The sequence below is a fragment of the Delphinapterus leucas genome, chromosome 2 (genome assembly GCF_059928025.1).
Source record: "Delphinapterus leucas isolate spDelLeu-1000000601 "Yukka" chromosome 2, BTC_Dleu_Yukka2, whole genome shotgun sequence".
NCBI classification, from domain to species: Eukaryota; Metazoa; Chordata; class Mammalia; order Artiodactyla; family Monodontidae; genus Delphinapterus; species Delphinapterus leucas.
The window spans coordinates 122,030,611-122,047,107 of record NC_143130.1 but is presented as its reverse complement, the minus strand read 5'-3'; the positions used below and the strand labels follow the sequence as shown (position 1 = coordinate 122,047,107).

General features: G+C 39.2%; 1 protein-coding gene across 10 annotated transcripts in view; it reads right to left on the bottom strand.

The window, feature by feature from the left end:
- The window catches only part of LOC111173208 (MIA SH3 domain ER export factor 2), an 87,346-nt gene extending 73,324 nt beyond the window's left edge, over positions 1-14,022 (bottom strand). For 4 of the 10 annotated variants that reach the window (XM_089907633.1, XM_022570674.3, XM_089907640.1 and 1 more), the window contains exon 1: positions 13,650-14,020. In XM_089907633.1, the coding sequence (XP_089763759.1) occupies positions 13,650-13,712 (63 nt within the window). In that variant the 5' untranslated portion in view covers positions 13,713-14,020. Of the gene's footprint in view, positions 1-13,649 lie in introns of all 10 variants that reach the window. The other 6 variants (XM_089907632.1, XM_089907638.1, XM_089907636.1 and 3 more) reach the window with 3 other exon arrangements.
- Positions 14,023-16,497: the final 2,475 nt, after the last annotated feature.

The following is a 16,497-nucleotide window of genomic DNA, read 5'->3' as shown; positions in this document are numbered from 1 at the left end:
TTCTACCACCAAAAGACACAGACACGCTGAATGGATACAAAAACAGGACCCATATATATGCTGTCTACAAGACACCCACTTCAGACCTAGAGACACATACAGACTAAAAGTAAGGGGATGGAAAAAGATATTCCATGCAAATGGAAACCAAAAGAAAGCTAGAGTAGCAATTCCCATATCAGACAAAACAGACTTTAAAATAAAGACTATTATAAGAGACAAAAGAGACAAAGAAGGACACTACATAATGATCAAGGGATCGATCGAAGAAGATATAACAATTGTAAATATTTATGCACCCAACATAGGAGCACCTCAATACATAAGGCAAATACTAACAGACATAAAAGGGGAAATCGACAGTAACACATTCATAGTAGGGGACTTTAACACCCCACGTTCACCAATGGACAGATCATTGAAAATGAAAATAAATAAGGAAACACAAGCTTTAAGTGATACATTAAACAAGATGGACTTAATTGATATTTATAGGACATTCCATCCAAAAACAACAGAATACACATTTTTCTCAAATGCTCATGGAACATTCTCCAGGATAGATCATATCTTGGGTCACAAATCAAGCCTTGGTAAATTTAAGAAAATTGAAATTGTATCAAGTATCTTTTCCAACACAACGCTATGAGACTACATATCAATTACAGGAAAAGATCTGTAAAAAGTAGAAACACATGGAGACTAAACAATACACTACTTCATAACGAACTGATCACTGAAGAAATCAAAGAGAAAATCAAAACATACTAAGAAACAAATGACAATGGAGACACGACAACACAAAACCTGTGGGATGCAGCAAAAGCAGTTCTAAGAGGGAAGTTTATAGCAATACATTCCTATCTTAAGAAACAGGAAACACCTCAAATAAACAACCTAACCTTGCACCTAAAGCAATTAGAGAAAGAAGAACAAAAAATCCCCAAAGTTAGCAGAAGGAAAGAAATCATAAAAATCAGATCAGAAATAAATGAAAAAAGAAATGAAGGAAACAATAGCAAAGATCAATAAAACTAAAAGCTGGTTCTGTGAGAAGATAAAAAAAATAGATAAACCATTAGCCAGACTCATCAAGAAAAAAAGGGAGAAGACTCAAATCAATAGAATTAGAAATGCAAAAGGAGTAGTAACAACTGACACTGCAGAAATACAAAAGATCATAAGAGATTACTACAAGCAACTCTATGCCAATAAAATAGACAACCTGGAAGAAATGGACAAATTCTTAGAAATGCACAACCTGCCAAGCCTGAATCAGGAAGAAACAGAAAATATGAACAGACCAGTCACAAGCACTGAAATTGAAAATGTGATTAAAAATCTTCCAACAAACAAAAGCCCAGGACCAGATGGCTTCACAGGTGAATTCTATCAAACGTTTAGAGAAGAGCTAACACCTATCCTTCTCAAACTCTTCCAAAATATAGCAGAGGGAGGAACACTCCCAAACTCATTCTACGAGGCCACCATCACCCTGATACCAAAACCAGACAAAGATGTCACAAAGAATGAAAACTACAGGCCAACATCACTGATGAACATAGATGCAAAAATGCTCAACAAAATACTGGCAAACAGAATCCAACAGCACATTAAAAGGATCATACACCATGATCAACTGGGGTTTATTCCAGGAATGCAAGGATTCTTCAATATACGCAAATCAATCAACGTGATACACCATATTAACAAATTGAAGGAGAAAAACCATATGATCATCTCAATAGATGCAGAGAAAGCTTTTGAAAAAGTTCAAAACCCATTTATGATAAAAACCCTCCAGAAAGTAGGCATAGAGGGAACTTTCCTCAATATAATAAAGGCCATATATGACAAACCCACAGCCAACGTCGTCCTCAATGGTGAAAAACTGAAAGCATTTCCACTAAGATCAGAAACAAGACAAGGTTGCCCACTCTCACCACTCTTATTCAACATAGTTTTGGAAGTTTTAGCCACAGCAATCAGAGAAGAAAAGGAAATAAAAGGAATCCAAATCCGAAAAGAAAAAGTAAAGCTGTCAATGTTTGCAGATGACATGATATTATACATAGAGAATCCTAAAAATGCTACCAGAAAACTGCTAGAGCTAATCAATGAATTTGGTAAAGTATCAGGATACAAAATTAATGCACAGAAATCTCTGGCATTCCTATACACTAACGATGAAAAATCTGAACGTGAAATCAAGAAAACACTCCCATTTACCACTGCAACAAAAAGAATAAAATATCTAGGAATAAACCTACCTAAGGAGACAAAAGACCTGTATGCAGAAAATTATAAGACACTGATGAAAGCAATTAAAGATGATACAAATAGATGGAGAGATATACCATGTTCTTCGATTGGAAGAATCAACATTGTGAAAATGACTCTACTACCCAAAGCAATCTACAGATTCAATGCAATCCCTATCAAACTACCACTGGCATTTTTCACAGAACTAGAACAAAAAATTTCACAATTTGTACAGAAACACAAAAGACCCCGAATAGCCAAAGCAATCTTGAGAACGAAAAACGGAGCTGGAGGAATCAGGCTCCCTGACTTCAGACTATACTACAAAGCTACAGTAATCGAGACAGTGTGGTAATGGCACAAAAACAGAAAGATAGATCAATGGAACAGGAGAGAAAGCCCAGAGATAAACCCACGCACATATGACCACCTTATCTTTGATAAAGGAGGCAGGAATGTACACTGGAGAAAGGACAGCCTCTTCAATAAGTGGTGCTGGGAAACGTGGACAGGTACATATAAAAGTATGAGATTAGAACACTCCCTAACACGATACACAAAAATAAGCTCAAAATGCATTAAAGGCCTAAATGTAAGGCCAGAAACTATCAAACTCTTAGAGGAAAACATAGGCAGAACACTCTATGACATAAATCACAGCAAGATCCTTTTTGACCCACCTCCTAGAGAAGTGGAAATAAAAACAAAAATAATCAAATGGGACCTAATGAAACTTCAAAGCTTTTGCACAGCAAAGGAAACCATAAGCAAGACCAAAAGACAACCCTCAGAATGGGAGAAAATACTTGCAAATGAAGCAACTGACAAAGGATTAATCTCCAAAATTTACAAGCAGCTCATGCAACTCAATAACAAAAAAACAACCCAATCCAAAAATGGGCAGAAGACCTAAATAGACATTTTTCCAAAGAAGATATACAGACTGCCAACAAACACCAGAAACAATGCTCAACATCATTCATCATTAGACAAATGCAAATCAAAACTACAATGAGATATCATCTCACACCAGTCAGAATGGCTATCATCAAAAAATCTAGAAACAATAAATGCTGGAGAGGGTGTGGAGAAAAGGGAACACTCTTGCACTGCTGGTGGGAATGTGAAGTGGTACAGCCACTATGTAGAACAGTATGGAGGTTCCTTAAAAAACTACAAATAGAACTACCATATGACCCAGAAATCCCACTACTGGGCATATACCCTGAGAAAACCATAATTCAAAAAGAGTCATGTACCAAAATGTTCATTGCAGCTCCATTTACAATAGCCCGGAGATGGAAACAACCTAAGTGTCCATCATCAGATGAATGGATAAAGAAGATGTGGCACATACATACAATGGAATATTACTCAGCCATAAAAAGAAACGAAATTGAGGTATTTGTAGTGAGGTGGATGGACCTAGAGTCTGTCATACAGAGTGAAGTAAGTCAGAAAGACAAATACCGTATTCTAACACATATATATGGAATCTAAGGGGAAAAAAATGCCATGAAGAACCCAGGGGTAAGACAGGAATAAAGACACAGACCTACTAGAGAATGGACTTGAGGATATGGGGAGGGGGAAGGGTAAGCTGTGACAAAGTGAGAGAGTGGCATGAACATATATACACTACCAAACGTAAAACAGATAGCTAGTGGGAAGCAGCTGCATAGCACGGGGAGATCAGCTCGGTGCTTTGTGACCACCTAGAGGGGTGGGATAGGGAGGGTGGGAGCGAGGGGTAAGTGATATGGGAACATATGTGTGTGTGTGACTGATTCACTTTGTTATGAAGCAGAAACTAGCACACCACTGTAAAGCAATTATACTCCAATAAATATGTAAATATATATATATTAAAAAAAGAATAACAATAGTGAAGATGATCCAGGACCTCAGAAAAAGAATGGAGGCAAAGATCGAGATGATTCAGGAAATGTTTAACAAAGACCTAGAAGAATTAAAGAACAAACAGAGATGAACAATACAATAACTGAAATGAAAACTACACTAGAAGGAATCAATAGCAGAATAACTGAGGCAGAAGAACAGATAAGTGACCCGGAAGACCGAATGGTGGAATTCACTGCTGCAGCATGCAGAAAAAGGAATGAAAAGAAATGAAGACAGCCTAAGAGACCGCTGAGACAACATTAAATGCAACAACATTTGCAGAAGGAGAAGAAAGAGGAAAAGGACCCGAGAAAATATTTGAAAAGATTATAGTCGAAAACTTCCCTAACATGGGAAAGGAAACAGTCACCCAAGTCCAGGAAGTGCAGAGAGTCCCAGGCAGGATAAACCCAAGGAGGAACACAACAAGACACACAGTAATCAAATTGGCAAAACTTAAAGACAAAGAAAAATTATTGAAAGCAGCAAGGGAAAAATGACAAATAACATACAAGGGAACTCCCATAAGGTTAACAGCTGATTTCTCAGCAAAAACTCTACAAGCCAGAAGGGAGTGGCATGACATATTTAAAGTGATGAAAGGGAAGAACCTACAACCAAGATTACTCTACCTGGCAAGGATCTCACTCAGATTCAATGGACAAATCAAAAGCTTTACAGACAGGCAAAAAGCTAAGAGAATTCAGCACCACCAAACCAGCCCTACATCAAATGCTAAAGAAACTTCTCTAAGTGGGAAACGCATGAGAAGAAAAGGACCTACAAAAACAAACCCAAAACAATTAAGAAAATGGTAATAGGAACATACATATCAATAATTACCTTAAACGTGAATGGATTAAATGCCCAACCAAAAGACACAGGCTTGCTGAATGGATACAAAAACAAGACCCATATATTTGCTGTCTACAAGAGACCCACTTCAGACCTAGGGACACATACAGACTGAAAGTGAAGGGATGGAAAAAGATATTTCATGCAAATGGAAAACAAAAGAAAGCTGGAGCAGCAATACTCATATCACATAAAATAGACTTTAAAATAAAGAATGTTACAAGAGACAAGGAAGGACACTACATAATGATTAAGGGATCAAACCAAGAAGAAGATATAACAATTATAAATATATATGCATATATATGCACACAACATAGGAAAACCTCAATACATAAGGCAACTGCTACCAGCTATAAAAGAGGAAATCGACAGTGACATAGTAATAGTAAGGGACTTTAACACCTCACTTACACAAATGGACAGATCATGCAAACAGAAAATTAAGAAGGAAACACAAGCTTTAAATGACACAATAGGGCCTTCCCTGGTGGCGCAGTGGTTGAGAGTCCGCCTGTCTATGCAGGGGACACGGGTTCGTGCCCCGGTCCGGGAGGATCACACAAGCTGCGGAGCGGCTGGGCCCGTGAGCCATGGCCACTGAGCCTGCGCATCCGGAGCCTGTGCTCTGCAATGGGAGAGGCCACAACAGTGAGAGGCCTGTGTATCGCAAAAAAAAAAAAAAAAAAAAAAAATGACACAATAGACCAGATAGATTTAATTGATATTTATAGGACATTCCATCCAAAAACAGCAGATTACACTTTCTTCTCAAGTGCGCACGGAACATTCTCCAGGACAGATCACATCATGGGTCACAAATCAAGCCTCAGTAAATTTAAGGAAACTGAAATCATATCAAGCATCTTTTCCAACCACAATGCTATGAAATTAGGAATCAATTACAAGGAAAAAAACGAAAAAACACAAACATATGTAGGCTAAACAATACATTACTAAATAACCAAAAGATCAGTGAAGAAATGAAAGAGGAAATCAAAAAATACCTAGAGACAAATGACAATGAAAACACGATGACCCAAAACCTATGGGATGCAGGAAAAGCAGTTCTAAGAGGGAAGTTTATAGCAATAAAATCCTACCTTAAGAAGCAAGAAACATCTCAAATAAACAACCTAACCTTTCACCTAAAGCAATTAGAGAAAGAAGAACAAAAAAGCCCCAAAGTTAGCAGAAGGAAAGAAATCAGGAAGATCAGAGCACAAATAAATGAAATAGAAACAAAGAAAACAATAGCAAAGATCAATAAAACTAAAAGCTGGTTCTGTGAGAAGATAAACAAAATTGATAAACCATTAGCCAGACTCATCAAGAAAAACAGGGAGAGGACTCAAATCAATAAAATTAGAAATGAAAAAGGAGAAGTTACAACAGACACTGCAGAAATACAAAGCATCCTAAGAGACTACTACAAGCAACTGTATGCCAATACAATGGACAACCTAGAAGAAATGGACAAATTCTTAGGAACGTATAACCTTCCAAGACTGAAGCAGGAAGTAATACAAAATATGAACAGACCAATCACAAGTAATGAAATTGAAACTGTGATTAAAAGTCTTCCAACAAACAAAAGTTCAGGACCAGATGGCTTCACAGGTGCATTCTATCAAACATTTAGAGAAGAGCTAACACCCATCCTTCTCAAACTCTTACAAAGGCTCAAGAGAGAGGGGATATGGGGATATATGTATACATATAGCTGATTCACTTTGTTTTACAGCAGAAACTTACACAACACTGTAAAGCAAAAATACTCCAATAAAGATAAAAACAAACAAACATTGGTTTTGGGGGGGGAAGAAAATCAACAAAATCTAGCAACAAAATTGACAAATCTGTAGCTAGATTAACCAAGAAAAAGAGAAGACTCAAATTACTAAAACCAGTAAGTAAAGTATTACTAGCAATCTTACAGAAATGAAAAAGATCTTGAGAACAATAGTATGTCAACAAATTACATAACCTAGGTGAAAATGACAAATTACTAAAAACACATAAACTACTAAACCTAACTCAAGAAGAAATAGAAAATCTGATTAGACCTAAAACAAATAAACAGACTGAGTTAGTACAGTTGTCCCTTCACATCCATGGGTTCTACAGCCACAGATTCAACTAACTGTAGATTAAAAAAAAAAAATTTTTTTTCATTTCCAGAAAGTTCCAAAAAGGAAAACTTAAATTTGCCACACATTGGCAACTACTTACATAGCATTTACATTTTATTCAGTATTATAAAGAATCTAGAGATTATTTAAAATATACAGGAGAAAGGATGTGCATACGTTATTTACAAATACTATGCCACTTTATGAAAGGGACTTGAGCATCCTCCGATTTTGGTATTCATGGGGATCCTGGAACCAATTCCCTGTGGATACCAAAAAGAATAACCCAGGGCCAGTTGGATTCAGTAGTGAATTATACCAAAAGTTTACTGAAGAATTAACACCAATCATTCTCAAACTCTTCCAGAAAATAAAAGAGGAGGAACTCTTCCTAACTCATTCATTCTATGAAGCCAGTATTACCCTGATATGATAGTCAGACAAATACATCACAAGAAAAGAAAACCACACATCAATATTTGTTATAAATATAGATGCAAAATCCTCAACAAAATACGAGCAAAGCAAATCCAGCAGCATGTAGAAACAATTATATATCATGACAGTGGAATTTATTCCAAGAATACAAGGTTGGTTCAACATACAAAACTAAACCAATAAACACAATATTAAAAGAATAAAGAAGGAAAAAACCCATGATCACTCAACAGACAAAGAAAAGAGATTTAAGAAAATCCAATACCCTTTCAGGATCAAAGCACTCAACAAACTAGGACTGAAGGGAACTTCCTCAACCTTATAAGGGGCATCTATGAAAAACTCACAGCTCACATACTTAACAGTGAAAGGCTGAAAGCTTTCACCTTAAGACCAGTAACAAGACAGGGATGTTCACTCTCTCCACATTGATTTAACATCGTACTAGAGATTCTAACCAGGCAATTAGGCAAGAAAAAAATAAAAGGCACCCAGACTGGGGGAAAACAAAAAGTAAAACTATCTCCATTTGAAGATGATATAATCTTACACATAAAAAAAAAATCCTAAACCATACATACATACACATACACACACACACACACACAAACTATTAGAGCTAACAAGTTCAGGAAAGCTGTAGGATACAAAATCAAAAGAGAAAAATCAGTCATATTTCTATACAACAGCAATGAGACACCTGAAAATGAAATTAAGAAAACATTTCCATTTACAATAGAAAAAAAAAGAATAAAATACTTAGGAATAAATTTAACAAAGTTAAGTGGAAATCTTATACTCTGAAAACTACAAAACACTGTTGAAAGAAAGTAAATAAGATCTAAATAAATGGAAACACATCCCATGTTCATAAATTGGAAGACTTAATATTGTCAAGATGGCATACTCTCCAAATTTATGTAGAGTCAATGTAATCCCCATCAAAATTCCAAATGCCTCTTTCGTAAAAACAGACAAGCAGATCCTAAAATTCATATGGAAATGCAAGGGATAGCATTTCCTTTTACAGAGATATATAGTCATAGATACATACAAACATACATTCGTATGGCTGTCTATCTATCTATCTACACACATATTAGCCAAAACAATATTGAAAATGAAGAACAATGTTGGAGTATTCATACTTCCCTATTTCAAAGCTTACTACAAGGTTACAATAATAGAGACAGCTTGGTAATAGCCTAAGGAAAGACATATAGACCAATGGAGTAGAAATGAGTATCCAGAAATAAACTTTTAGACTTACCGTCATTTATGATGGAAAGTTATACCATGTTCATGGACTGGAAGAATTAATATCGTTAAAATAGCTATACTGCCCAAGGCAATCTACAGATTCAATGCAATCTCTATCAAATTACCAAGGGCATTTTTCACAGAACTAGAACAAATAATTTTAAAATTTGTATGGAAACATAAAAAAACCCGTATAGCCAAAACAATCTTGAGAAAGATGAACAGAGCCAGAAGAATCACGCTCCCTAACCTCAGACTATACTACAAAGCTATAATAATCAAGCCAGCATGGTACTGGCACAAAAACAGATACATAGATCAATGGAACAGAACAGAGAGCCCAGAAATAAATCCACACACTTATGGTCAATTAATCTATGACAAAGGAGGCAAGAATATACAACTGGGAAAAGACAGTCTCTTCAATACGTGGTGCTGGGAAAACTGGAGAGCTACATGTAAAAGAATGAAATTAGAATATTTTCTCACACCATATACAAAAATAAACTCAAAGTGGATTAAAGACCTAAATGTAAATCAGAAACCATAAAAACTCCTGGAAGGGGGCTTCCCTGGTGGCTCAGTGGTTAAGAATCCACCTGCCAATGCAGGGGACATGGGTTCGGGCCCTGGTCCAGGAAGATCCCACATGCCGTGGAGCAACTATGTCCGTGCGCCACAACTACTGAGCCTGCTCTAGAGCCCGTGAGCCACAACTACTGAACCTGCATGCCACAACTACTGAAGCCCATGTGCCTAGAGCCCATGCTCCACAACAAGAGAAGCCACTGCAATGATAAGCCCGTGCACCACAATGAAGAGGAGCCCCTACTCACTGCAACTAGAGAAAGCCTAAATGCAGCAACGAGGACCCAACACAGTCAAAAAATAAATAAATAAATAAATTTAAAAAAAGAAAAAAAAACAACAACTCCTGGAAGAAAACATAAGCAGAACACTTTTTGACAAAAATTATAGCAATATTTTTTTGGATCTGTTACCTAAGGCAAAGGAAACAAAAGTAAAAGTAAACAAATAAGGCCTAATTAAACTTAAAAGCCTTTGCACAGCAAGTGAAACCATCTACAAAATGAAAAGACAACCTAATCAATGGGAGAAAATATTTGCAAATGACCTGACCAATAAAGGGTTAATATCCAAAATATATAAACAGTTCATACAATTCTATGTCAAAAACACACACAACCCAATTTAAAAATGAGTGAAAGACCTGAAAAGACATTTTTCCAAAGAAGACAAACAGATGGCCAACAGGCACATAAAAAGATGATCAACATCACTAATCATCAAAGAAATGCAAATCAAAACCACAATGAGATATCACCTCATACCTGTCAGAAAGGTTATTATCAAAAAGACCACAAACCACAAATGCTGGCAAGGATGTGGAGAAAAGGGAACCCTCGGACACTGTTGGTGGGAATGTAAACTGGTGCAGCCACTGTGGAAAACATTATGGAAGTTTCTCAAAAAACTAAAAATAGAGCTACCACATGATCCAGCAATTCCACTCCTGGGCATACATCCGAAGAATACAAAGATTAATTTGAAAAGATACACGCACCACAATGTTCATTGCAGCATTATTTACAATTGCCAAATAACCTAAGTGTCCATCAACAGATGAATGGATAAAGAAGATGTGATAGATACAGCTATAGATACAATGGAATGTTACTCAGTCATAAAAAAGAATAAAATTTTTCCATTTGCAACAACACAGGAACCTGGAGGGTATTATGCTTAGTGAAATGACTGAGACAGAGAAAGACAGATACTGTATGTTATCACTGTGTGTGGGATCTAAAAAAATAAAACAAGTGAATACAACAAAACAGAAACTGACTCACAGATATAATGAACAAACTAGTAGTTACCAGTGGGGAGGGGGGAGGGTCAGGAAAAAGGGAGGGGGTTAAGATGTACAAACTACTATGCATAAAGTAAATAAGCTACAAGGATATATTGTACAGCACAGGGAATATTGCTAATATTTTATAATAACTCTAAATGGAGGATAATCTATAGAAGTTCTGAATCACTATGTTGTACACCTGAAACTAATATAACATTGTAAATGAACTATATCAATAAAAAAAATTATGGTCAATTGATTTTTAACAGCAGTACCAATACAAAATTAATGAGGAAAGAGGAGTCTTTTCAACAAATGGTATTGGGACAAGTGAATATCTACCCGCTAACAAATGAATCTGGACCCATACTTTATACCATATATAAAAATTAATTTTAAATGGATCACAGACCTTAATGTAAGAGCTAAAACTCTTAGAAGGAAGCACAGATGTAATATTTGTGACCTTATTTTAAACACTGGTTTCGTAGATATAACACCAAAAGCATACGCAAACAAAGGAAAAAAAAGGATAAACTAGATTTCATCAAAATTAAAAACCCTGGTGCTTCAAAGGTCACCATCAAGAAAGTAAAAAGACAATCCACAGGAGAAAATATTTGCAAATCATATACCTGATAAGGGTCTAATTTCGTTAATGTATAAAGAACTCTTATGACTTCAACAGTAAAAAGACAAATAATCCAATTTTTTAAACGGTAAAAGAACTGAAGAGATATTTCTCCAAAGAAGACAACACAAATGGCCAATAAGCACATGTGAGGTTGCTCAACATCATTAGTCATCAGGGGACTGCAAATCAAAACCACAACGAGATATACCACTTTACACTCATCATTAGAGTGGCTATTTAGAAAAAAAAAGTATCGGAGAGGATGTGGGAAATTCGACCCTCATAAACTGCTGGTGGGGGTGTAAAATGGTACAGCATCTGTGGAAAACAATTTGGCAGTTCTTCCAAAAGTTAAACATACAGTAAATATGATCCAGTAATTCCACTCCTAGGTATATACCCAAGAGAACTTTAAATATTCATAAAAAAAATGTGTACATGAATGTCCATAGCAGCATTCGTCATAGTAGTCAAAAAGTACAAACAACCCAAATATCCATTAAACTATGAATGAATATTCAAAATATAGTATATCTAGACAATGAAATATTTTTCAGCCATAAAAAGGAATGAAGTACTGTTACATGGTACAACACGAAAGACTCTTGAAAGTGTGCTAAGTAGATGAAGCCAGACACAAAAGGCCACATATCGTATGATCCATTTACATGAAATGTCCAGAATAGACAAATTCATAGAGACAGAAAGTAGATTAGTGGTGGCCAAGGGATGGAGTGAGGTGAGAATTGGAAATGTACTAATAAGGACAGGGTTTCTTTTTAGGGTGATAAAAATATTCCAAAATTGTGGTGATAGCTGCACAATATAATGAACATAAAAATAATCACTGAATTCGATACTATAAAAGGGTAAATTTTATGTTATATGATTATACCTCAATAAAAAATTATTTTTTAACTTAAAAAAAAAAAAATTAAAAACAGCAGTGTTGTGCTATCCTAGGCCCCAGGCCAGTGTTGTGAGCATAGTGCATCTAGCCAAAAAAATCATCCAGATGAAGATATTGTTCAGAGTTGTTCTTCGTGAAGAAAGGGAAATATGTGCAATCTGAAATTCTCTCTCATCCCACAAATCCTTATCTTTCTATATATTCTATCTCTTTGAATGAGTAAGTTGCCATAACCAGAAACTGGGAGTCATTCTAGATTCCTTTTCTCTCTCTGATCCTTTGCATACAATCATTAAATTCCTACCCACTATAGTTCTTAGCTACTAAATATTTCCCATTCAGTACCCTCTTCTCTACCCCTACTTGACGACTCTGTCACCTCTCCCTTACACCCTGCTTCTAGTTTTGTTGTCCTTACACCTAACCTACATACTACTATCAGGAAGATCTATTTAAACCAAAAGTCTAACCACTGCAATACTTCAAGGGCTCTCCAGCACCTACATCACTTGGAACAAACTTACGTCTCCAACAAGCATCATTGCACATCACTCCCTGAGCCCACTTTACACTCTAGTAATACTGCTCCCAGTCTGCTGTACACAAGAAACCGATCATCATAACTGCCCCAATGTTTAAACGGGCTTTTGACATTTTTAATGCAAATAGTTTTTTTTAAATACGTCGATATAAATGCCCCTAAACATGTCAACAAAGGCACCTGTAAACACTTAGTGAGAAAAATCCCTGCAACCTGATTATAAACTGAACCTAAAAAAAAAAAAAAAAAAAAGGAAATTGTGAACACTGGGAGCTCAGTATCTCCAGATTTTACATTAACACGACCTCTCACATTAACAAGACACAGAAAGAAACGAAGAACAATCTCAAAAAAGCATTCTTTATTAAAAGAAAATGCAGAATTAGAATACCGATTCCCTACCCAGGCTTAGGTGTCTTATCAAGCACCCTGAAGTTTCAGTACTACAAGGAACTCATTTCAGAGGATCTGTCCTCAAGTTTCTCACTGTCGGGGAAACCACGTGTTATTGACCTCTGTTCAAAATAAATAACACGACCGAAAGGCTAATTCATTTTAGGAATCGGGAAACACACCGTTGTAAAGTCCTGCTAAGCTAATATGCTCTGTTCACCTTCCTGATCTCCAGGTCCCCCTACACCACACAAAAAAACCGCCCAGGCATCCTAGGAACCTGGCTACTGTCTCGGACACAGGCCGTAGCCCGGCGACAGGTGAGAACTGGCTTCAGGACCTCCGACCACCGCCGCTGAGACCCCAAAGCCAAAGTCGGCTGCTACCTTCCCCGGGCGTCTCCCGCGACCCCTGAGCCAAGTGACCCGGATCGCGCCTGGACTCACCCGGCGAAGCTTTCCCAGGACCAGCCCCAAGTGCGGCTGAGAGACAGTCCCGGGGCCCTCCATGGCGTCAAGGCTGCCCTGGCAGTCGGCGCCGTATCCAGGGCCTGGCCGAGCCACCACCAGCAGCACCGGACACGCAGCGTTCGGTCCGGAACCCAAACCCGCACCCGGCAACCGGAGCAGACCACTGCGAAGCCGGCTGCGGGGAGGTGCCAGAGATGAACGGCGCCTACGGGCCTCAAGTGTCCACGCTGCCCAGCCGGGGAGCTTCGGCCCCTAGGTTACGCTTTGCGTCCTGAAGATCCGAAGGTCCAAGCCCGCCCGCACGAGCCTGCGACCTGCACTCTCCTCGCCGCCCTACCCCTCGGTTTGGTTTCGGCCAGACCTCAGCACGGAGGCGGGGTCGCGGGGACTCCGTTAATTTCCCCTCCTACTTCGCGCGAGGTTAGTAGACGTGTCCCGGTCGTTCTCTCTTAAAGGGGCCGGGGCTCTACCTGGCGGAGCTACCCAGCCTTGGAAATCGAGAGGCTTGGGGCTGAGAGAATGGGATTCGACCTCCGGGCCTGCTCTGTGGTGTGGGCCGCACCGCCCCGAACGTCAGGACTAGGTCTCAGGAGTCCCCACCTCGGGTGCTGGCGGCGAGGCTTCTCCCGGAAGCCCCTCGGCGTAACCCGACGGGGTGAGCGCGACGCGCCCCCTCGGCCCGGGTGCCGGCGCCTGGCCCAGCCCCAGCCCCCATCGCTTTCCTCTCGCAGCCCCGCTAGAGCCTGCTGTCCGCACCCCACGGAAGCCCTGACGGCGTCGTACCCCGGGGGAGCCCGCCGGCCCAGGGAAACCGGCCGCCGTCTTCATTCCTGTCAGAAAATGGCTTGCAGGGCCCGCGCCTCCTGCCAACCGTGTCCGGACTTTGGACAGGAAGGCGTCTCGGGTCAGCTGTGGTCTGGGCAAAGTTTAACCTCTCCCACGCAAGAGGACATTGATCGGGCCTCCTCTGCCCAGCGAAGGGTTCGAGGGCTTTACTCACTTTTACCTGAGTTACCTGGGCACTTGCTGGGCAAAACTCTTTAAACTCCATGAGCTCCTAGTTACCCAAATGCTAAATCAAACCCGTATGGACCTTAGCTGGGCGCGTGCTGTTCTCCTCTGAGGAAGGGAAGCTAAAAGTAGCATCTTGCCCTCTAAATTTAGGACCCTATATTTAGGTCTGTTGAATAAAATACCCAGGGCTGGATCTGTTCTTGGGGATGGGTTTTAGCTAACACAGGTGTAAAGGATCACCCATCTTTGAGTCTTCTAATTGAAGTCCTTAATGAAGCAACTCAAAAAGCCACAGATACTTCTTCCTAAACAAATCACCCGAGAGAACTCAATAATTGAACAGAATCTTAGTTCCTTAGGAAACTTCCCTAATGTTAAGCTTCTAGCAGCAACAGAACTATTGTGCCAAAAAGAATCCAGAAATGGCCCAAGTTCACGGCAAGTGATTTTCAGGACCAAAATGCAGGCTAGTTTTTTGGAGCTCAAAGTGCTCTCTCTCATTTGCCACATCAGCTTAAGGAGTTTCAGGAACTTTCACAAGTAGCAAAGAGTAGCAGAAATTGCTTAATGATTCTCCATTTCTAAGGTATTACACAGCCTTCATATGTGTTGGACAGTGTGTGCTGAAACTAAACTATGTGAATAGCTTACTAAAATCAGAAGAGAAGCGGCTTCCCTGGTGGCCCAGTGGTTGAGAGTTCACCTGCCGATGCAGGGGACGCGGGTTCGTGCCCCGGTCTGGGAGGATCCCACATGCCGCGGAGCGGCTGCACCCGTGAGCCATGGCCGCTGAGCCTGTGCGTCCGGAGCCTGTGCCCCGCAACGGGAGAGGCCACAGCAGTGAGAGGCCCGCGTACCACAAAAAAAAAAAAAAAAAAAAGAATCCGCCTGCCAGTGTAGGGGACATGGGTTCGAGCCCTGATCCGGGAGGATCCCACATGCCGCAGAGCAACCAAGCCCGTGCACCACAACTACTGAGCCTGTGCTCTGGAGCCCACGAACCACAACTACCGAGCCTGTGCTCTAGAGCCCGTGCTCCGCGACAAGAGAAGCCACTGCAATGAGAAGCCCGCGCACTGCAACGAAGAGTGGCCCCAGCTCTCTCCAACTAGAGAAAGCCCGCGTGCAGCTACGAAGACCCAATGCAGCCAAAAATAAATAAACTAATTACTTAATTAATTTAAAAAATCTAAACAGAAGCATAACCAAAATTTAGAATTTCAAAGGATCTTAGAACAACAACATATGCCTCAATTAAAACACTGTATTACTGAATAAAAGTTCTTCAGTTAGTCTGAACATTTTCAGGGAACTCCAGAATCGTTAGCTTTCAGGATCTATTTACAATGTAAAACATTTTTTTAAAAATCCCTTTGCCCTCCCTGAGACAGTCTGTGTCCTTTTCTAGTTTTTCAATAATTACCATTCCAAATATTAAAAACAGAGCAGGGACAAAAGGATAAATGAAATTTAAAAGAAAAATCTACAAGTTTCCCATAGCAAAAACAGTAAAACTTAAACTCAATGCCAGGTTCAAACCTAATTTCTTTTCTGCACACTTAATAGTCATATAGAAACTTACCTCTTCCTCTAGATGTTTCAATCCCATTTTTTAAAAGGTTCATGTTAATATATTCTAATATGTAAATAAAGTTCTACTAAGCTCCTCATATCCTTGAGAAAGATTTCAGATTCTAATACATCATCCTGCACTCGTGTTTCCACACTGTGATCCTGCTTTAACACTTGTGTGGCAAAGGGGTGCTATTAGGTGGAGTTGTGACTACCAACCCATAATCTAATTTCATGG